We start from the raw sequence: 22,586 nt of genomic DNA, 5'->3' as shown, positions 1-22,586 counted from the left end.
TATAGCACAAGGTGTGTGGCGGCCAAAATGCTAATATATCATGAGGTGAAGCCTTATTAATATCAAGACCAAGTGCTGTATTATTTGTATAGCATGAGCAAGGTGATGCTTTAAATTATTTATGGGATATCCTAAAATGAACTAACATGGTAACTTGTATATGGTAGTTGTACCTATACAAGTATTGACACTAGTTCAGTCAGTGCTAAGGATATAGCAAGTTGGTGTTATCCACATGTCAATACACCAGAGATTTGATATGTGGCTAATAAATATCTGGAAATCTAAAGGTACTTTCTGGTCTTACCAGGTCACCAGGCTTCTAAAATATTTTTGACATAGTGCACCCTGAATATTGCTATACCTACAGGGTGAAGAGATCTAGAAACCAAAGCTGAACCCAACCCTAACTGAGGTTCGCCTGCTAAGCAAATTATGTATTTCACTGTCTGTATCATACAGCACGGTAGTACTGTATATTAGGGATCATTCACAGTTTTGGGCTTTCTTGCCCAAAAATATCACCCTAAAACCAGCCTCAAATTTCCTTCATAACAGCTTGCCAGTATTGGTTAGGCATAGCCAAGCCCAAAAATGCCTTCAGAGTGACCCCAAACCCTTCCAACAAGTTTCTACAGAATTTAAATTTTTTTCTATTTAACAGAATTGTATTCTGACTAACTAACTAACTAACTGATGCCTTCAGCGAAGCATAACTCAACAATGGATAAGGCTACAGGCTTGATTTTTTCACTGTTTGACATTGCTTCATCCCGAGACGTGTCTTTTCACCAACCGCAGTACGTACAATGCACGTATCATGGACTTACCTTTGTCCTCCTTTGTGTTCCAGTTCTTTTCGCTGACTATGCAAGGTGTCGATTTGCGATAGTGCAATATGGCTTCCCTCTGGCTGTCATACTTTTCACCCACATTTTCCGTAGCAACTGGATTCATTGCAGAGAAGTTTCTTGTACTGTTCTTTGTTTGTAACGCTGTTTAATGAGCGGAGCACAGCTACAAACGAAGCGTAATGGCCGCCTTCCTTTTCAGTGCATAATTGATTATTGGGGCACACATTTAGACGCAAAATTATTTTATGGAATGCCTGGCATGGAGCCATTCTTTTTTTTAATGTGGTACACGTGGATTCAGTAGTCATAATTGTGTTATTAAAAGTAAACAAACAAGTAGAAGGAAAAATTAGGGATTTTAAGGGGATCAAAAAAACAAAAAAAAAGCAGGGAAACAAGGGAACAACTGAAAGCAGGGAAACAAGGGAGGTTGCCTACACCTGCAGATATACTAGTAGACATGCAATCCTCATGGTTTTATATATATATATATTTAAATAGTGATAATTATGAACCTTTAACCATCATATATGATAGCACAAATTCATTCACAACAATTCTGACCAGGCAACCATGCTACATAGCTATACACGTGATCTCACCTTATCATACAGTGGTATTAAGAAGTATCCGTTACTGGGAGCACACTCCGTCTTGTATTTCAATAATCCTGAAGGTGTCAGCAATTTCATCTGCAGTTAGCACAACACGTGTACCTGTCGCCATTCATTCAATGCAAACATACTTGTATACGTGCATATGGAATAGGCACAATGGAGCGTATAAACCCTCCACAGCCCACCAAGTCCTGAGCACCAACAACACAATTAGTTACTATAACGAGTAGCCCCAACACTATGACCCTCATGTCGGTGCGCTTTAGATAGGCACTATCACGTGATCAAACATAATAATCGATTGTGCATTTGAATTCCAACAATATAATTCACTGAAATAACATAAATACAGCTGCTGCTATTTAGGTGCTATTCTGATAAACAGTATCATAACGAAGAATACAATAAACACAAATAATAACATAATCCATATACCACACGAACAACTATTGGCCGAGTGTTTCTTGAGTCTTTTAGTCTCCTCACTCAACTGATCAATATTCTGCTCGGCTAGTTCTGAAGTTGTAGTCAACATCTATATAAGGATATCATGATAAGGTTAGAGAGGTACATGTGATCATTGACAACTCAAAACCTTCAAAGCCTGTTGTTATGCTTGATTGTGTAATCATATACATCTTACATCTTAGGCAGAGTGGTTAACCTCTCAGTGTTGCATTAAATTTAGCAAATTACTTATAAGAAGGTCGTGTATAGTTGACTAATATGACATGGAAGGTTGGACCTGACAGTTTTGTGTGACTGCTCTATTAGAGTATCTTGGCAAGTCCTCCATTTCCAGCGGAGTAGCCACCATTGAGGTAAAAGTTAGGAGATATTTGAATGAAGTGGATTTAGTACTGCAAAAGATTGTGATATTCTAATAGAGCAGTCACCTATCTTCAACTCTAATAGAATAATTGGGTTTGCCTTGCCATCTAAAATTTTCTGGCTATGCCCTTGGTTTTCCCCCTAGTCCCTTTGTTACTATGACTACTTGCATATAATACACTAGAGCCTACAACCATCTTAGCACTCTCCTTTTAACATGGATAGTGTGTGATGTTTTAGATATGTAAAACAATGACCCACTGAAACATAAGATTATAATGGCAAAGGAATACTCTGTGTATTGTAGCTGTTAACAATATGTCTATAACTAGCTTAATTTGTCTGTTAGTGTAAATCAGTCGTTGACTAAAATGAGAGTAATGTTACTAGCCCGATGTTTGTATATTACAGCAGAGTACTGTTAATCTGATGATAGTTAAAGTGTTTGTGTAAATGTCTCAGCTCAGAATAAGCTAAACTATCTGAACACATTATCATCATTTGGTCGCTGTTGTATTAACTGATGAGGTTATAATAACTTATGAGGGTTTACCGAGTGTGATGGGTTGCTATAGTTACTTACTTTATTGTCGCCTCTAATCACCTCTCGTGCTACTAGTGCATTACTCTTCAATGACTTTGCCATGGCAATCATGTCCTCAGCTAATTTATCCTGCATATGTTGATGAGTCTCCAACACAGCCTCAATATCTTCAGCCAATACACTGCAATAGGAAGTTATGATGTAATACTTATGAGTAATGATGTAATACTTCTGCCTTACAACTGAGCTAATTTCACTAAACCATTCATGACTAAAGCCAGTGTCAACACTGACCATAACACCTATACCAACAGGAGAGGACACTAATACACCTCATGTTTACCGTAAATGCAATGTAATGAGCCCATAATTGTCACAACAGGCTCCCAGTAATGTAGAACAACCAATATAGCTAGTACTGTGAGATGAGGTACAGCTAGTAGTGTGAGATGAGGTACAGCTAGTAGTGTGAGATGTGGTACAGCTAGTAGTGTGAGATGTGGTACAGCTAGTAGTGTGAGATGAGGTATAGCTAAGTACTGTGAGATGTGGTACAGCTAGTACTGTGAGATGTGGTACAGCTAGTAGTGTGAGATGAGGTACAGCTAGTACTGTGAGATGTGGTACAGCTAGTACTGTGAGATGTGGTACAGCTAGTAGTGTGAGATGTGGTACAGCTAGTAGTGTGAGATGAGGTACAGCTAGTACTGTGAGATGTGGTACAGCTAGTACTGTGAGATGTGGTACAGCTAGTACTGTGAGATGTGGTACAGCTAGTACTGTGAGATGTGGTACAGCTAGTACTGTGAGATGTGGTACAGCTAGTAGTGTGAGATGTGGTACAGCTAGTAGTGTGAGATGAGGTATAGCTAAGTACTGTGAGATGAGGTAGTGTGAGATGTGGTACAGCTAGTACTGTGAGATGTGGTACAGCTAGTTGGTACAGCTAGTACTGTGAGATGAGGTACAGCTAGTACTGTGAGATGTGGTACAGCTAGTAGTGTGAGATGTGGTACAGCTAGTAGTGTGAGATGAGGTATAGCTAAGTACTGTGAGATGAGGTACAGCTAGTAGTGTGAGATGTGGTATAGCTAGTAGTGTGAGATGTGGTACAGCTAGTAGTGTGAGATGTGGTACAGCTAGTACTGTGAGATGAGGTACAGCTAGTACTGTGAGATGTGGTACAGCTAGTACTGTGAGATGTGGTACAGCTAGTAGTGTGAGATGTGGTACACCTAGTAGTGTGAGATGTGGTACAGCTAGTACTGTGAGATGAGGTACAGCTAGTACTGTGAGATGAGGTACAGCTAGTACTGTGAGATGTGGTACAGCTAGTAGTGTGAGATGTGGTACAGCTAGTACTGTGAGATGAGGTACAGCTAGTACTGTGAGATGTGGTACAGCTAGAAGTGTGAGACTAAACAAGTTTCCACACATTTAGACTCATCACCATTCATCTAAATTTATTTGTTTATCTTCAGGTATCACCTCATTCAGGTATCACCTCAACGTCAACATACTACAATGTGGGAATTAGACTAACTCTCTTTGTCGAAGTGATGGCCTGCTGGACTCTCCAGGGGACAGACCTGGTGAGATTGTTGGATGAAGTACAATCATAATTGTAGACAAACATAATTACCTCCAGAAGTTGTTGAAACCTGAGAGATACTCTGTAAAGGTAATGATTAGAAGTGGACAAGACAATTAACAAAACTTACTCGACCAAACAACTCATTCCTGAGGTCACACTCCTTCCTGTTTGCTACTCGGTGAAGTAGTTGTTTACTGGTGTTACTAACTGTCACCGAGTGTTGGCGTTGTAGTAACTTGTCTGGCAATTGTTGTCGCCTCAAGTCATCCTATAGTGATAGTATTTTTAAAAATTGTTAATTTAAAAATGAAGTAGGGATCTATAAAAAGTAGTGAAACAAGAGATGAATGATGGTATTACAGCATAGCTCAGTGGGAAGTCCGTACTTTGGCATTGAACAAAATTATGTAGCTAATGTGCCAAAGTAGGGACTTTCCCACTGAGCTATGCTGTAATACAATCACTCATCTCTTGTTTTGCTACTTTTATTGCATAGATCCCTACTTCATTTTTAAATTAACAATTTTTAAAATACTAGTTTGTTTAGTTTTTTGTTGTGGCACAGCTAGCTACAATGTAACTTCTATTAGTCCATTTGTATTTTCTGCATCTGTAGGTATGGGAAAGGCAGATACCATCACTTATAAACATCTTGCCCATTTGCTCAGTGAGAAGTGGAGTCCCCCATATTCTGTGGTTATGGGCTGGCTTCGCTGTAGTTTGGGGTTCTCCTTGCTACACTCTTCAATAATGTGTATCAGGGGATAGCATTCTAGATCCAAGTGTCCCAGCTGTAGACCTTGTTGTTGCAGGGGCACCCATCTCCTTTATAACAATAATGCTCTTCTTTTCTTATTATGTCTACCAGAACAATGTAATTTGCAGCTGTTCTGTCATACATGACTGTTGTGTTAGAGTATATCTGGGTGTGCAGCTAGCTAGATAAGGAGTGAGGTGATCTTGTTTACTGATAAGTGAAAGCTAGATTGATGAAAAGAGGTGGGGTCTCCGTACTCTATCACTATTAGTCCACCTACATCTTTATTTGAGGGGCATGGTCACAAACCTATCACGAACGAGATCCCAATCGTTGCAGATATCTAACTAGTATTTTTTTTTACCTCTTATAGTAGTGCCGGGACTGAAGTGTTTCTGAAATCCAGCTCTGAAAGTAATTCTGTGGCGTCTAAATGTGTTGCTGAAATAATGTATTGATACGGAAAATTAACGCCTCGATATTGTTTCGTTGGATGTAGAAGACAAGCAGCCTGATTGAAGGTAAAAGAAACAACAAGGTGCAGAGGGCCTATACTCGTCGGAACCCCAAAAGGCACATCCCACTGGTGAGTTTGTTATTGTGGCGTAAAATGGTGACCATGCGCTGCTTTGTTTGGCCTCTAGCCTGGTGACTGTGAGTGAGACTAAAATTTGAGTTTTGGTGATTTTTAAAAATTCTATTTCCAGCCACCTGTAAGTGTTTTGTTATATATTATATGGACTAGTACTATTCCGTAAAGGTGATTTTCGTCGTGTGAAATGTCTCTAGGATGATTTTTTGAAGGTGGGATTTTGGATGGGGCAAAATTTTCTGGGAGATCCCTACTTTAACAGTACTGCCGTACCATTTGATAATGGATCATACATTTCGGACCAAGCAATCGTTCAGAAATTGGGGAATTCCTCTAAGATGAACACCATGTTAGAAGTATATTGTGAGAAGTATGATAGTGGCTGGAAGGTCTGGAGTGATTCCCCAAAACTTATTAAATGACCTGATCCCAACTAAAACTGAAGACCTACAATAATTTAATACTCTAATAGAACAATCACTGCTCTTTTAGAGTGTGCCTGACAGTTGTAGTAGAGTATTCCTTGTAAGTGATCTCACTAACAACAAAAATCTGATTGCTGGTTCTGCAGTTAACAGTTGGTGGACAAAGGCCTTACCAGTTTAGCCACCCCAGTGGGATCAACACCCTATAATGAGTTTGTCCCAATTAGAGAGGTTTACAGCCTATTATATAGGTGTCCATATTAACAGGTTTTAATTGTACACTAATAATAAATAAAATATTTAGTTTAACGTTTACCTCTTTTTCTCTTTGAACAACTTGTTTTAATACTTGTAAACTCTGCTTAAAGGACTGCAGCACATCATTATCAGCTCCACTACAATCATAATCACAAGTCACAACAATACAATTACTAGTAGCTAATGTAGAGGATGAGCTTTATCCGAAATTACGTCACAGACATAAAAATGGCCGCTGAGTGTGGGGACATTCGTAAAATTTGTATAGGCGACTATGGGAAGAAAATTTTTGAACGGAAATATCTCAGCCAAGAAGGAAGATATCAAACTCTAACTAGCAGGTATGGCTATAAGACATTACAAGAAGTGCATAAAATCAATTTTCGGTTGATTTTCAAAACAACGCTAGATTCCTATTCTTTCAGCTAATTTATAACCATACCTGCTGGTTAGAGCTCGATATCTTCCGTCTTAGCTGAGATATCTCCGTTCAAAAATTTTCTTCCCATAGTCGCCCATACAAATTTTACAAACGTCCCACACTACAGCGGCCATTTTATGTCTGTGACGTAATTTCGGATAAGGCTCATTAACCCATTACAAGTCTGACAATATGATCACATGTCACACCAAATATTTCATGTGATCTCAAAGAGAAGTTCAACCCATTCAACTCTGACAGTATAAAGTTTTCTAATGCACAAACTGATATTGATACCGCGGTTTTCCGGTTTGTTGTCACAAACAGAAATATGATTTGCCTTTGTGCAGTAAAAATTCAAATCTTCTCATGAATATTTAGGTGGATATATGCACCAGTAAGAGATTCCTCTGACATGTTCAGTTGATTTACTATAGTGAACCACCCACCCTTTGATTAGAAGTGTCACATAGCTTCATCAGTAATAGAAAAGCTGTATGAGATATCACATGTGAAAGGGTGTGAGTGTGGTATACAACAATGTTCACTTGTTAGGAGATACTTTGAACAATGCTAAAAAAATTTCACTGTGTACCGTAGGACAAGAATTTTTTGTGGTATTAAATTTTCGTGGATTGCCAGAATATATTTTTTTGCAGAATAAATTCTTGTGTTTGAGACATCAATCTCCATACAATTTGTGCATGGATTGTAAATATGTAAATTTCACGGATAAGACATCCACAAAAAATTCATGCGCATTGCCCTATGGTATCTGTGTACATTAAGTGAGAACCACACACCATGGCACATGTCCATGGCACCCTATGATGGCACATAACTACAGTACAACTGTCTGCTACATTTAATACACCCTACACAATATTATAGTACCAGCTGTCTCACTATTATATGCACAAGAGATGTTAAACAAGTAGTTATCCCCACAAACCTTTCAGGAATATCAAGTTGGGAGATCCTGCTGTCCAGTGTCGCAATATACTGTATAGGTTGGACGGGACAGAGCAGATTATCAATTTCTAGAACAGCTGTAGTAACCTTACTTGATCTAGTCGCCACCATTTGTTGGTCCCTGTTCCGTTTTGTATTTTATTTGACAACCAATCTTCACACTTTTGTAATAACCGTTTAATCTTAATTTCATCTTGCTTCATCTTAAATCTTTGAAGCGCATTATTTAGAATTACAATATGAATATTTGGTACATAATTATAAGGGTCGGGGATGTTTATGGAAGTTTCTAGAACATTATAAGAGTACAAGTGAGTTACTAGACTGCACTGCAACTTGCAACGTATAACTAGTTGTAACTGACCTGTGAACTAGCCCCGGAACTAGGTCAGTGGCTTCCTGCATGTTAAATGAACTAGTTCAAGAGTGTAGTTCACGAATACAAAGTACCTCATTACTAATAGTGTGGTGTCTATTATTGCAGTACAGCTGTTATGCTAGTGGCTGATGGACAGAGACACAAATGAAGACAGACAAGAAGATGAATTACAATTCTTAAAGGAAGTGTACAATGCTATAGACCTTCGGTCGGATGATGCCTGGAAAGTCAGCAAACAATTAATGCGTGCACACGTGCAAGTATGGGTTATTTGTTACAGGTGAGGCGTCCTCCAGAGTACAGCATTGAACTTCATCCAGATGACACGGGGACCCATCCCAGCCTGAAACTGACAGTCCGTTATCCAGTCAACTACCCTGATGAGTAAGTAATATGTGACCTGTAGCCACAGAGTTGTCTGCTAATTAATGTTAATCTAATTATAATTAATTGTCTAAACTTTTGGCTCCCACACACACAACTTTAATAACATTTTGTGGTCCTCTAACATGACCTTGTAGTTCTCTAATATCACCTGGTATCATTGAGAAATATTTGTCATATATCATAGATATCATCAAGAGTATATACCCTCCCCCATTATATACTCTTGATATCATGGATTGTACAAAAAAATACTCATGATTCATATACTGTGTCAATATATCAAACACTACAGTAATGCTGTGTTTATTAGGGTTCCCCCAAAAATGAATGGCACTAGCCATCGTGAAATTATCACATATGATCATGTAAATCACCATTTTTATTATTAAGGCTTTACAGCACAAGTGCTGAAGGTCTGTAGGACACTTGGTCCTACAGCCTATCCAGAGTTGTTACATAAAGTGTGTTTGAAAAGGTTCTTATAGTGCATCTAACATCAAATCAAGTGTTTAAAACAAGAAAACCTTTTCAGAAGGCTGAATATTGATTGTTTGTTTTTTTTTGAGTGGCTGACCATAATTTTTGCCTGCTGCTGGCCAGACCACAGTCGCAAGGCTAGAGGCTGAATGAAGCACGCCCTTAAGCAATCAGCACATGCTACCACGTCCTTAATGATCAGAGCTGCATAACCACATCTACTATAGAGAACAAAACATGGCAACCACGCTTCTTAATCTATCAAACAGTGTGGTCATACTGTGCCCTACGCACACTGCTAAAAAAGCTATGTCTAAAAACCAACGTGGAAATATCATATGTAGCAAAAATCACCCTTATGAATTAGTCTCAGCATCAATTACAGCATTAAAGTCAATTACAGCATTAAAGGAGGAAAGCACTTACAGGAGTCCGGATATTGAATTTAAAAAAGTCTAAATTTGCCTGCCTGCCTGCCTGCCTGCCTGCCTGCCTGCCTGCCTGCCTGCCTGCCTGCCTGCCTGCCTGCCTGCCTGCCTGCCTGCCTGCCTGCCTGCCTGCCTGCCTGCCTGCCTGCCTGCCTGCCTGCCTGCCTGCCTGCCTGCCTGCCTGACCACAGTCACAAGGCTAGAGGCCAAGCAAAGCAGCATATGGCCACCATTTTATGCCACAGTGACAAACTCACCAGTGGGATGTGCCTTTTGTAGTTCTGAGGAATGTCTGCCTTCTGCGTTTTACTATGGACCTTATCTGCAATGACATCACAACGTAAAAATGGCGGAATAGTGTGGGGACTTTGTACAGGGTTGTATTTGGAGAGGTGGTGTTTCGCTATGATAATGTTAATATACAGCAACAAGGGGCAAGGTGAGGCATACAGACTTACAAGACAAATGTGCACCATTTTATATCCGTATCAAAACTTAGGTCTGGTTTCGCCTGGTGGGATTATTTCGCATCGCCACATCATGCTAACTAACCTCTTACCTTATTTATCCAATGTTCCCATGTTGTGAAAGCCGTAATTTTAGACGTCGATAAGGTCCAATCCCTTTATCTTCAATTAAATGGTTGTCTCCTTCTTCATGCCAGGAAACCATATCAAGGTGTTAATTTACACTTTCCTTGAAAAAACCACAAAACTGTTTGAGGCGCTTAATGGACTGCAGTATCTAGTAGCAACCAAACTGGGCTTTTAAAACAATTGCCACGCCCCTTAACTGATCAGAACACGCCACAACAATGATGTAGCTCTGTAGGAAAACAAGGCATTGTGTGCCATGCCCACTAACTTGATCTACTGCGTAGCTGAGTGGCAAGATTGAGATACTCTAATACAGCAGTCACAGCCACACATGTATTTTATAGTTATGCTCTTACAAAAAAAAAGTTTAACAAACTGCTGTAGTGATAAATAGTAGTGAAACAAGAGATGATGGTAGCTATGGGGAAATCCCTACTTTGATATTGCTTCTATATACAATGAATGCCGAGTAGGAATTTTCCCACATTGCTACAATGCCAAGTAGCTGGGCTCATAGTTACCATCATCTCTTGTTTCACTACTTTTTATTGCTGGAACCCTACTTCATTTTTAAATTAATAATTGTTTATTGCACTAGCTCACTCAAGATGAGTGGCAAGATCGAGATATTCTAATAAAGCAGTCACAGCCACACGTGAATATCGTTGCAATGCTACAACAAAAAAGCACCACGTACCTATACTATGTTGTTCTAAACCAATTTTCTTTGCCATATATGGATGGTGATAATGATAAACTGTTTACTAGTGACTAGTTTGAGCTTATGTCTTTTAACAAAGAAGTGGAACTTGTTATCACCTTAGCAGTGTAATGGAACACTGTGATTGATCACAGGATAAAAAATTTATTATAGGACTCTACTCACTCCTACAAAAGTAATTTGACCTTTTACAAAGTTGTGGGTGTTGTAAATGTCAACCAAAATTCCACCCCTTTGCTGTAAGGTAGTAATTCTCTACTGTTTTAGTGCTACTTCTTGTGATAAGCTTTTCATTGTAGTTTATGGACCATGCAGCAGGTGTTATATTATGGCAAGAGAGCTCCCTCATTATATAGTCTTTACACCATGTTGTGTGATTCTAATGGTTCTTGTATGACAAACATCACTACAGAAGTACTTGTGTTTCTTCACATTATCACTGAATGATCCGAGACATTCAAGAATCAATCACATGAACACAGTGTGCATGAACTATTAGAAACAGTGTACACCCTAAGAAATGTGTCAAGTTTTACACAACCCTCCAATTCCACACCATAGGTAGGGTCCGCAACGTGAAAAATCGATATCCTCCAATCAACTACCTAATTATTGTCATGTGTTAGGCTAAGTGTAACTTGAATAACACCAGCGTGTGGCAGCCAAGTTTGTCACTTTCTTCTGGTAGAAAACGATACAAATGTCTTGAAATCACGTAGTTTTTCATTGCAGCTGTTCATAGGGTTATTCGTATGCCACGATATTCACTCTCAACATTGTTCAAGTAGTCTATCAATAACTCAAAAGTATTGGTGGTTTGATTTCATTGGTCAGTTTCTGGTGGTAGCACAATCTGTGCGCCATTTTGGCGACAAACAAAATGTTTCTTCCTCTGGAGCACAGGACAAGCAGAGCAGCAACTGCGCCGTGGGTCAGCAATGACCAGTACTAGGTAAAGTACTTGCATGCGGAGTATGGTTATAATTGAAGCTTGTTAGCCATCTGGTTGAGCCATCTATATGCTGAAATTCGGCCAAAATGATGCGATTTTTGCAAACAAATACCAGACTTGTTGATAAATCAGTGAGACAGTCTCCAACAGCAAGAATACGAACCTTATAAACACCTAACAATACGGCTATCTTGTCCAGTAAACGCATAGAGCAATTCCAATGCATGAAATAAGCACTCACGTGATCGAAATTCAAATCGCGGAAATACCCATGAAATCGCTTTCATTTCTAAAAAGGAACCATGAAGTGCACTCCTTTTGTAAATATTTGTGTTAATTGTTCACTCAGGCGTAGTCTGGGCCAGTGCAGGTATGTGATGGCATCATAGGGAGAGTCTTAGATTGCTGGGCTAATCGAGATGCTGAACCTAATGCATACAAACTTGTTGTCATTTGATTTGAAGTGATTTTAAGGTCATTGGAATAGATTATGGTAGCATTTTCCACGATTTGAATTTCGATCACGTGAGTGCTTATTTCATGCATTGGATTGCTCTATGCGTTTACTGGGCGAGATAGCCGTATTGTTAGGTGTTTATAAACTTCGTATTCTTGCTGTTGGAGACTGTCTCACTGGTTTATCAACAAGTCTGGTATTTGTTTGCAAAAATCGCATCATTTTGGCCGAATTTCAGCATATAGATGGCTCAACCAGGTGGGCAACAAGCTTCAATTATAACTATACTCCGCATGCAAGTACTTTACCTAGTACTGGTCATTGCTGACCCACGGCGCAGTTGCTGCTCTGCTTGTCCTGTGATCCAGAGGAAGAAACATTTTGTTTGTCGCCAAAATGGCGCGCAGATTGTGCTGCCACCAGAAACTGACCAATGAAATCAAACCACTAATACTTTGAGTTATTGATAGACTACTTGAACAATGTTGAGAGTGAATATCGTGGCATTCGAATAACCCTATGAACAGCTGCAATGAAAAACCACGTGATTTCAAGACATTTGTATCGTTTTCTACCAGAAGAAAGTGACAAACTTGGCTGCCACGCTGGTGTTATTCAAGTTACACTTAGCCTAACACATGACAATAATTAGGTAGTTGATTGGAGGATATCGATTTTCACGTTGCGGACCCTACCAGGTTATCACATGTGCCAGTTAACTTGTTGTGATGATTTGTGCTGTAGGGCTCCACATTTACAACTGGCTGGCTTGACTAAAGACATTACTGATGATCAACTTAAAGAACTACGAGATGAAATTGAGAAGATTGCTCGAGATAATGTTGGAAGGGTAAGTGTCATATCACATACTGTGAACTATTAAGTTTTTGCAAAGGAATTAGTACATTTAATTTGCAATTAAAATATTCTAACCATTCAGCATTTACTGCTTACCAGTGCACTAACAACAACCTCCATGTAGGGCTCTACAATGTTAAGATATTAACAAAGCCACAATTCTATATTTGGGATATGATAGTAGAAACAGATTACTGACATGACAGTGTATCCTTGTTGCCACTTACTAAACTCTTTTTGCTACCACAGTAACCACACACATGTTACCACACATGTTACCACACATGTTACCACACACATATGCAAGGGGTAATGTATGTCTGTTGTAGTCCACACCTAAATCATGACTTGAGAACATCTAGACATCTGAGCGACTTGAAACCCAACTAGTCAATAAGTATAGAATTCACAAAAGAAATGATGACTAGTTCCCATTAAGTCATTCACAGACATCATGAAGGGCATCTTTTTATTGAGTATTCTATTTAAAGTATCGAGAACGTTTGTAATCTGTTGCATTGATGGACTTAGATGTTAGTAAAAGTGTTTGCTTAAACTTTGTGATCAACAGAACACAAGCTTTTGAGGTATAATAGCATATAAACTAGATCAACTGGTTAGTCATCACCCTGTCCAGTTTATAGTATAGAAGCTTTAGCCTGTAAACTGAATAACCTTCGTACAAATAATATTCATACAAATAATGGAGTACATGATCACATCACTAATTCACATTATTGTGTCATGCCATCCATTGCGGACATCTTCATCCCTGGATGAACTCAATGAGGCAACTTCTCAGTACAACACAATAGCATGTGATAAGTGCCACATACTAGTCATGTACTAGTAGCCTATAGTATATCAGTCATTGTGCTATTGCATGCTTAGCTACTTGTTATGTAATCTGATATGCCGTGTTCAGTATTTGATCTCTTGTTGGTGATCGATGTACTGCATCCGAGGGCTGGATACAAGCATTACAATATCTGCTCTAACTGAATAAGGTTTGTGTAGGGTATTAACTCTGTGTTCCACTTTAGGAGGTCATGTTTGATATAATACATCACTTGGAGGACTTCCTGCGAGACCTCAGCCAGCCTCCCGTGTCCCTTCACGAAGAAATGGTGATAAGACATCGACAAGAAGTTGATGAACAGAAACGAAAAGATGAAGAGAGACGTCTGCAGTCAGAAAGAGAGGTATGAAGGAGTGTTTTTGGTGCATAAACTATTGATGTCCCATTTTAGCGTCGTGAAATTGAGGCGCAAATTCAGGAACAACAGAAGCGAAGACACCGTGATAACCAGCTGCACACATCATTACAGAAACAGCCAGCTCTTAACAAAGTTGAAGAAGAAGATGATGTATTTGATGAGGTTGATGGTCAGACAGATGTTAATCATAATCCCATTGTGTCTATGCTGTCAAGACGAGACTTGCATAGTAATAGCCCCAGTATGAACAGGAAACCAGTGGTTGTCAATGGTGATATAAACCCCGTGAGGGATAGAGCTCCCATCGTGCACACTTCTCCTATACACAGGGGAAAGTGTATTGGTAATTATGTGCTTTAGTGTTGTGGTTGTTACTGCTGCTACTACAGGACACAGTGATAATGGATATAGTGTGTATATTGGTATGGACTCCAACACTGGAGATCTTGTGGCTGTTTATGAGTGGGTACTGAGGTGTAGACAATCAAAAAATGATGTTGTGCGTAGACAAAGACAGGTGTGAGTTTAGTGTAGCGTTTGTGTGTGTGTGTGTGTGTGTGGTGTAGTGCACATGTGTGTGTAGTGTAGTGTAGTGTGTAGTGTAGTGTAGTGTAGTGTGTGTGTAGTGTAGTGCACGTGTGTGTGTAGTGTAGTGCACGTGTGTGTGTGTGTGTGTGTGTGTAGTGTAATGTAGTGTGTGTGTAGTGCATGTGTGTGTGTGTGTGTGTGTGTGTGTGTGTGTGTGTGTGTGTGTGTGTGTGTGTGTGTGTGTGTGTGTGTGTGTGTGTGTGTGTGTGTGTGTGTGTGTGTGTGTGTGTGTGTGTGTAGTGTAGTGTAGTAGTACAGGTATCATCAACATGTTGGTGTTATACAGATAGCCAGTATAAGATCAGAGTTGGAGGAGTTACAACATCAAAGACATCCTCACTTGGTACAATATCTCAACATGAAGGACTACATCTCAGATTGTAACACGATCACTGTAGAGGTGTGTATAGTACTCTAGTATCAGCTGACTGTTACCATTGTACGTATGCTGTAACATTGTGGATATGTGTACTATATGTGTCCACGCTCTCGACTCCTCTTAGTAAACTGTCTGAAAGAAGGACAACACCTTACCAAGTTCAATGATTTTGGTCTCAACAACTCTGGCTCCATACAACAACTCTGGCTCCATACATTACAGACTTTATTGTAATGAAGAAGGGTCCATGGTGTCCCTGTTAACATACAGAAGATTTTACTTTCTAAATTGTGGAGATTGTCTTTGTCTCCAGTTAGTTAATATTGTAAGGGATGAAGATACAATGAGACTAAAGTTGGGTACATGCATGTCACCAAGAGTTTCATAATATATATACTAAGGAGAGTATCCTACTCTCATATACCCCTGTAGAAAGGCGTATCGTGAAGTTATGACGTAACACTTCTGAGTTCGCCCGTTTTTCTTTGTATAATTAATGTCATTAGTTGAACATGGTATCGATTGAACGCGTGCCTACCAACGTCGCTAGCAACCAAATTAACTCCAGCTCTAAGCGTTTCTCACCCAACTACAATCGTTGCTTCATGGGTTAAGACCGCTTCGTAGGCATTTCTTACTAGGCCATTCGCGAATACGGCTATCCTGAGCGTTGCAAGTGTGAAACGGTGCTAACGATTCTTGCACTTTTACGGCTTCCTGTACGTCACAAACCACAACATCTTGTCGTTACGTCATAACTTCACGATATGCCTTTCTACAGGGGTATATGAGAGTAGGATACTCTCCTTAGTATATATATTATGAACTCTTGATGTCAACCAGTTATGGTGACTTACCTCACGTGGAACAAAATTTGGTGAATTTCCTTCAGTCGTATTTATTGGTTATTTTAACTTCTTTTGTAACCTTTATAGTATATAGTTTTGGTTTGGAAAATGGATATGACAACAAATCACACCACTGTCAATAGAACACACACAGCATAATATATTTTAAGGTGATGGGTTTGACTTGGTCGTGCGATGACATTTATGGGGTTTCAATATGCTCACATACTTTTTGTGACTTTCTTGAAACTGGACATCTTGTTTAATTAGTAAAGCATCCTGATCATTGTGCAGCTTGTAACCCTAAAAGTCTTATGAAGTCAGGAAGTAAATCTACTGTCATTGTTTCTTTCAAAAGATTATTGAAATATAGTGACTTATGAATAATTTTTTGATTTGAAGACTGTTAGCCCACACTTTAATCACCATGAAATGATGTTGGTGTATAAAACAAATGAAATAAGTAGTTCCATCACTTATTAAGTGGACATGACCAAATGATACAGAATTCATAATAACAAGAGTTCATAGTATATATACTGAGGAGAGTATCCTACTCTCATATACCCCTGTAGAAGGGCGTATCGTGAAGTTATGATGTAGCACTTCTGAGTTCGCCTGTTTTTCCTTGTATAATTAATGATCTCATTAGTTGAACATGCTATCGATTGAACGTGTGCCTAACAACGTCGCTAGCAACCAAATTAACTCCAGCTCTAAGGGTTTCTCACCGAACTACAATTGTTCCTTCATGGGTTAAAATCGTTCCTTCATGGGTTAAGACCGTTTTGTAGGTGTTTCTTGCTAGGCCGTTAGCAAATTTTCTTGCTGGGCTATCCTGAGTGCCGCGACTGAAACGGTGCTAACAATTCTTGCAGTTTTATGGCTGCTCGTATGTAACAAACCTCAACATCTTGTCGTTACGTCATAACTTCACAATACGTCCTTCTACAGGGATATGTGAGAGTAGGATACTCTCCTCGGTATATATATATATTATGAACTCTTGATGTTACTCGCTTCATGACTGCTTGGTATATTATATCTTAGCCCTCAGGCTTCAGGTGGTGTAACTATTGTATTAGATTTATACATTAGCGAGTTATGATATTTCCCTACGGCAGATACTGATGGAATATGTTGGTGGAGGGAGTATGAGCTGTCATTTGAGGAGTTCTAGTGCTCTACCAATCAACCTAGATGTGAGCCACTCCCTAATAATGCTACACATTAACCGTGTCCCATGCACAGTGTCTACGACTCTACACTAGACAGTTATTGGGTGTTGTATACTATCTTCATTCTAATGGTATAGTCCATAAAGACCTTAAGGTTAGTGATAGGTACTGTCTAATGAACTTGACATATTCTTGCACTGTTAAGCTTGCTTCAATATTGCTGGACTCTATTGGCCACTTGAAGTTAGCAGGCACCAGTATAATCAAGAGGTATTTATATTATTAGCATAGTGACATTGAGTTGATACAAAATTAATACAGCTCAGATAATTGGTGATAATTGTACAAGCTTTGTTTACCTTGGGAAGATGGCATACAACCCATAGCTAATGTATGAATGATAAATGTTAATTGAAATTAAGAGCCTTCAATTTTAGCAGATCAATTATTACTGCAAGTTATCCAAATTTCAATCCTCATTAATGAGTTATTGAACTGTCTTGACATCCTATAACATTATCTCTCTGTAGACTGTGTGACCTACACAAGACAGTCAACCAACAACGTCCAGCCTCGTCTTCTGCAGCTGATGATGATAATTTGATTAATGATCCTGTGGCATGGGCTGAGACTAAGGGAGGCAAGAAGGGTGATATTCTAAAGCTGGTGGGTTATGTTAGTACCTTTGATTGTATTAAGATAAGTTACGTGAACTGTTCAGCCTATTTACAAATGTCTGTACAAATACTCTAATAGAACATATAAATGAAACTGATCGTCTAACTGTGTACTGCTCAAAATGTTTCTTGTTAGGGTTTGGTGATACTGTGCATGGCACTGGGTCAGACCTCGGTCAGTTATCCTCCTGTTATCCCGGCTAACTTTTGTGAGTCACTAAAAGATTTTATAATGAAGTGAGGTGCAAAGTGCAATGTTCTGATGCTACTGGCTACATTAGGTGTATTGATCCCAATGAATACACAAGACACACTGTGAAACAACTACTACATCATCCGTTTGTCCAACAAACAAATATAATGCGATCACCTTCAGAATCCTTCCTTGTCGTACCCAGTGGATCATCTAATGACTTATGCAAGAAAGGTCTTGTCCTGTAAAAGTTCTACTGTTGTGGTATATTGTATTGTTATAGCGATGACACTGTTTCGGAGAGACTCGGTCACTGGTACTCCAATAGTGCCAAAGAATCTCGTGTGTTCAAGACTTAGAACTGAATTTGAGGAAATAGAGTTCCTTGGCAAGGGAGGCTTCGGAGATGTGGTGATGGTGAGAATTTGTTGTATTGAGTATGTTGTTTACTGTGTATTTGAGTACCGTATTGCCTCGAATTATGGCCGGTCTCGTATAAATGCCTGGTCCCATTTAGTTGCCGGGGGTATACAGCATCATGACAAAAATAAATGCTGGGTCTCGAATAAACTCCGGGTCTCAAATATACATCCAGTGCAGTCATTATTTTTAACAATTCTGTGTGGCGTTATATGAAGTGAAGAACGTGTTATGGAGTTCCTTGTAAGCTTGAATCTGTGAAATATGCTGAAGAAAACATCAAGCAGAGTCCAGGAGAGTACAACACTAAGGTATGAAGTTGACTCGTGAATACTGATCGGGTATATAAACACCGGTCTCGTTTAGTAGCCGGGGTAAAAAGTTGTTTGAAAGAAATAAACACCCGGGCCGTAATTCGAGACAATACGGTATGTTGGTTACTGTGTATTTGAGTACGTTGGTTACTGTGTATTTGAGTATGTTGGTTACCATGTATTTGAGTACGTTGGTTACTGTGTATTTGAGTATGTTGGTTACTGTGTATTTGAGTATGTTGGTTACCGTGTATTTGAATATGTTGGTTACTGTGTATTTGAGTATGTTGGTTACTGTGTATTTGAGTACGTTGGTTACTGTGTATTTGAGTATGTTGGTTACCGTGTATTTGAGTATGTTGGTTACTGTGTATTTGAGTATGTTGGTTACTATGTATTTGAGTACATTGGTTACCGTGTATTTGCAGGTTCGTAATCACTTGGATGGGAAAATTTATGCCATCAAACGAATAGAACTTCATAAAGAGAACAAACAAATGTACAAGAAGATTACGAGAGAAGTCAGACTGTTGTCTAACCTCAATCATGAGAATGTAGTCAGGTGTGTGTCTGTATGTGTGTAATATGTGTACGTGTGCAGTGTGTAGTGTCTGTACGTGTGTAGTCTCTGTATACATGTGTAGTGTCTGTACGTGTGTAGATACTTGTATGTGCCATACTGCCATTCTACAGGTACTTTAACTCATGGATTGAAACATACGGTGACTCAGGAAATGACTTGAAGAACCAAAAATCTAATTCCTTAGAAGAAGAGACATCAAGTGAAGAAGAAGACTATGAAGAAGATGATGATGATGAATTTGATGATGATCAGTTCTCAGACAGTTCCACCGAGGGAGCCAGAACTGGTACATTGTCACGGAGTAGCAGTCATGACTCCTTCATCACATTTGAAGCTTCTCATGACTCGGATGGTGAAGTTGACCTGTCAGCACTAGATGACACATTTACCACGTCAGATCCTCTGGCTTCTATTGACTCTGACCTTGCCAAAACTAAATTGTTAGTGATATACACTTTTACTATTCATGTGAACACAAAGTGTGTGATTACAACATACTGCCCAAGTTTCTGCCCACAATAAACTTTTCATTTAACAATTTAACAAAACATTTTGTGATATCATTGATAGCTACATTTATCTCACTTGAACAATTTAGTATGTGAGTCAACCTTGTTAATTTAGTATTTCATAGTATTTCATAGTTAATTTGGTTGCATTTCATAGTTTGGACTCATCTGATGCTGTAATTTTCAAAGACTCAACCTCAAACTCACAAAAAGTTGCCAAGAAGGTAAGACGGGTGAACTACGAGGCCACCAAACTTCTATCATGTATCGGCAGATGACAGTCAGGTCTCAGCATCGGCCACCTCCACGACCTGGAGAACCTGTCCAGTATCTGTACATCCAGGTGGGCTATAGCAATGTGTAGTGTGTGTGTGTGTGTGTGTGTGTGTGTGTGTGTGTGTGTGTGTGTGTGTGTGTGTGTGTGTGTGTGTGTGTGTGTGTGTGTGTGTGTGGCTAGAGCACCAGCCCGGTAATTAAAAGGTTTGAGGTTTGTAACCCCCACTAACTCAAGGTAACCTCTACTAACCCAAGGTAACCCCAAAGTCATCCGAGGTAACCCCCACTAATTCAAGGTAACCTCTACTAACTCCAGGTAACCCCCACTAACTCAAGGTAACCCTCACCAACTCAAGGTAACCTCTACTAACTCCAGGTAACCCCCACTAACTCCAGGTAACCCCCACTAACTCCAGGTAACCCCCCACTAACTCAAGGTAACCCCACTAACTCAAGGACTAACCCAGCAAGACTGTCTGCTATTGAAATCAGACCCCACAAAGGACAGATCAGTAATGATTGTAAAGTGTTTTATATATGATATTATCCATTGTTTTTACCACACACAGATGGAATACTGTGAGAAGAACACATTGAGGCAGTTAATAGACACTGGAGAACTACACAAGAAAAATGAAGAAGTGTGGAGGCTGTTCAGAGAGCTGGTAGAAGGACTGGCTCATATCCACTCTAGGGTACGTGTTGTAACTATAGTGACCAGCTGTTACTGGTCTTGTGTAGGATGTGATACACAGAGATCTCAAGCCTGGTAATATTTTCTTGAGCTCATCTGGCCACGTTAAGATCGGAGACTTTGGCCTAGCTACATCACACAAATTCCCTAGGGTATGCTACACACACACACACACACACACACACACACACACACACACACACACACACACACACACACACACACACACACACACACACACACACACACACACACATACACACACACACACTACACACACGCTATACACACTACACACACGCTATACACATATATACACTACACACACACAGACTTACAATTGTTTCAATACAGCAAAGTAGCATACTGGTACCAGATTCTTCAGTGATGGAGCACTCACATCAAGAAGGTAAGAATTGCTCAATAGAATTGAAACGAATATCAAAATTTCATATTCAAGAATATCAAAATTTCGTATTCAAGTAGTTTATTTTGTATGATTTGGTTTCTATTCAAAATTTCATGGTTGTACATTAGAAATACCTTTTGCTATTTGTAGAAATAAGTATAATAAATATCCAGTCACAAATACCAAAAAGCTTAGTTCCTTTGTATTCAAATACTTACTGAGGTATCAAATACTAGCTCAACTAAGTGAATATAACAAATGTTTGCTCAATTAATACTGTTTGTGTGTAGTCACAGGTCCTGTGGGGACTGCTCTATATACTAGTCCTGAAGTGCTATACTCCACTGGTCCAGCTGCTACGAGATATTCTGATGTGTGTACCTTACAAATCTGACAACTTATTATGATGTGTGTTTAATAGAAAGTTGATATCTACAGTATGGGAATCATTTTCTTTGAGATGTGCCATGCACCTTGGGAGACTCAAATGGAGAGATATGAAGTGTTACTAGACCTTAGGAAGGTCAGGCTTGTATGACAATTATACAATGTGAATATTTTATGTGTTAGGAGGTCATGTCTTTTCCATTATCATTTGATGAGGTGGCTAATTCTCGAGAGGTAGTGAGTCTAGTAATTGTGTGTGGCTCTATGGTGTCCAACAGGCAGCGATGATACAAATGTTGTTGGAGCATAATCCTCGAGACCGACCATCTTCCAAAGAACTGATTAGCAAATATCTTCCAGTGAAAATGGAGGAGGCCGACTTTGCCCATGTATGTAATGTGTCTACTAGAACCTTATGAATCACAATAGATGAACTACTTCTATGATGTAGACAATAATCCCAGTAGACCTGACTCCATTCAGTTTTTAAAATGAAACAATGATTCCTGGTCCCAAATTGTCCATCATACTTGTGTATACAGTTTTTATATTATTAACTCTTGCTGTTATTCATTGTTTCAGGCACTAGAACAGACAATGTCAATGCCCCAGTCCACCAGATATCAACAACTATTGGACAATTTGTTCTCTCAACAAGTCTCCACTCGTTCAGAAGTATTGTATTCATTAGATAAGGTGCTGGTCATGGTGTGATCATGTTGTAATCATGTTGTGTGATGCCATGTTGTGATGTTGTGATCATGTTGTCATGTTGTGATCGTGTTGTGATCATG

The 22,586-nt window shown here is 39.3% G+C and overlaps 3 protein-coding genes and 1 pseudogene across 3 annotated transcripts in view; 1 reads left to right on the top strand and 3 right to left on the bottom strand.

The window, feature by feature from the left end:
- LOC136261565 (BOS complex subunit NOMO1-like) overlaps positions 1-1,755 on the bottom strand; it is a 49,928-nt gene extending 48,173 nt beyond the window's left edge. The window contains exons 1-2 of the mRNA XM_066055584.1: positions 1,600-1,755; positions 1,457-1,546 (exon numbers count right to left, since the gene is read on the bottom strand). Of these exons, the coding sequence (XP_065911656.1) occupies positions 1,457-1,546; positions 1,600-1,722 (213 nt within the window). The 5' untranslated portion in view covers positions 1,723-1,755. The remainder of the gene's footprint in view (positions 1-1,456; positions 1,547-1,599) is intronic.
- Positions 1,756-1,824: 69 nt separating this feature from the next.
- Positions 1,825-8,130, bottom strand: LOC136261584 (vesicle transport protein USE1-like). Its single transcript, XM_066055611.1, has 8 exons — positions 7,958-8,130; positions 7,846-7,895; positions 6,531-6,609; positions 4,568-4,708; positions 4,489-4,519; positions 4,390-4,435; positions 2,886-3,027; positions 1,825-2,006 (listed from the first exon to the last, which is right to left on the bottom strand). The coding sequence occupies exons 1-8, from the start codon at positions 8,066-8,068 to the stop codon at positions 1,830-1,832; spliced, it is 777 nt and encodes a 258-aa protein (XP_065911683.1). The 5' UTR covers positions 8,069-8,130; the 3' UTR covers positions 1,825-1,829.
- LOC136261796 (uncharacterized) lies at positions 3,155-4,260 on the bottom strand (the record flags this gene model as incomplete). Its single annotated transcript, XM_066055860.1, has 3 exons — positions 3,155-3,722; positions 3,800-3,937; positions 3,993-4,260. Coding segments are annotated over 3 exons (750 nt in total), but the record flags the coding sequence as incomplete, so codon positions are not given.
- Positions 8,065-22,586, top strand: part of LOC136261586 (eIF-2-alpha kinase GCN2-like) — a 35,554-nt pseudogene continuing 21,032 nt past the window's right edge.

Source organism: Dysidea avara, chromosome 7 (assembly GCF_963678975.1).
Source record: "Dysidea avara chromosome 7, odDysAvar1.4, whole genome shotgun sequence".
In the NCBI taxonomy this organism is placed as follows: domain Eukaryota; kingdom Metazoa; phylum Porifera; class Demospongiae; order Dictyoceratida; family Dysideidae; genus Dysidea; species Dysidea avara.
The sequence above is the reverse complement of the archived record's forward strand: the minus strand, read 5'-3'. Positions and strand labels throughout refer to the sequence as shown.

Excerpts from the sequence above, each read along its gene's own strand:
- LOC136261584 (XM_066055611.1), bottom strand. The coding sequence starts at position 8,068 with ATGAAGCAAGATGAAATTAAGATTAAACGGTTATTACAAAAGTGTGAA. Across the intron at positions 7,896-7,957 it reads AATGGTGGCGACTAGATCAA|TATATTGCGACACTGGACAG; the intron begins GTAAGGTTACTA and ends CAACCTATACAG. Across the intron at positions 4,709-6,530 it reads TTGTTCAAAGAGAAAAAGAG|GATGACTTGAGGCGACAACA; the intron begins GTAAACGTTAAA and ends CTATCACTATAG.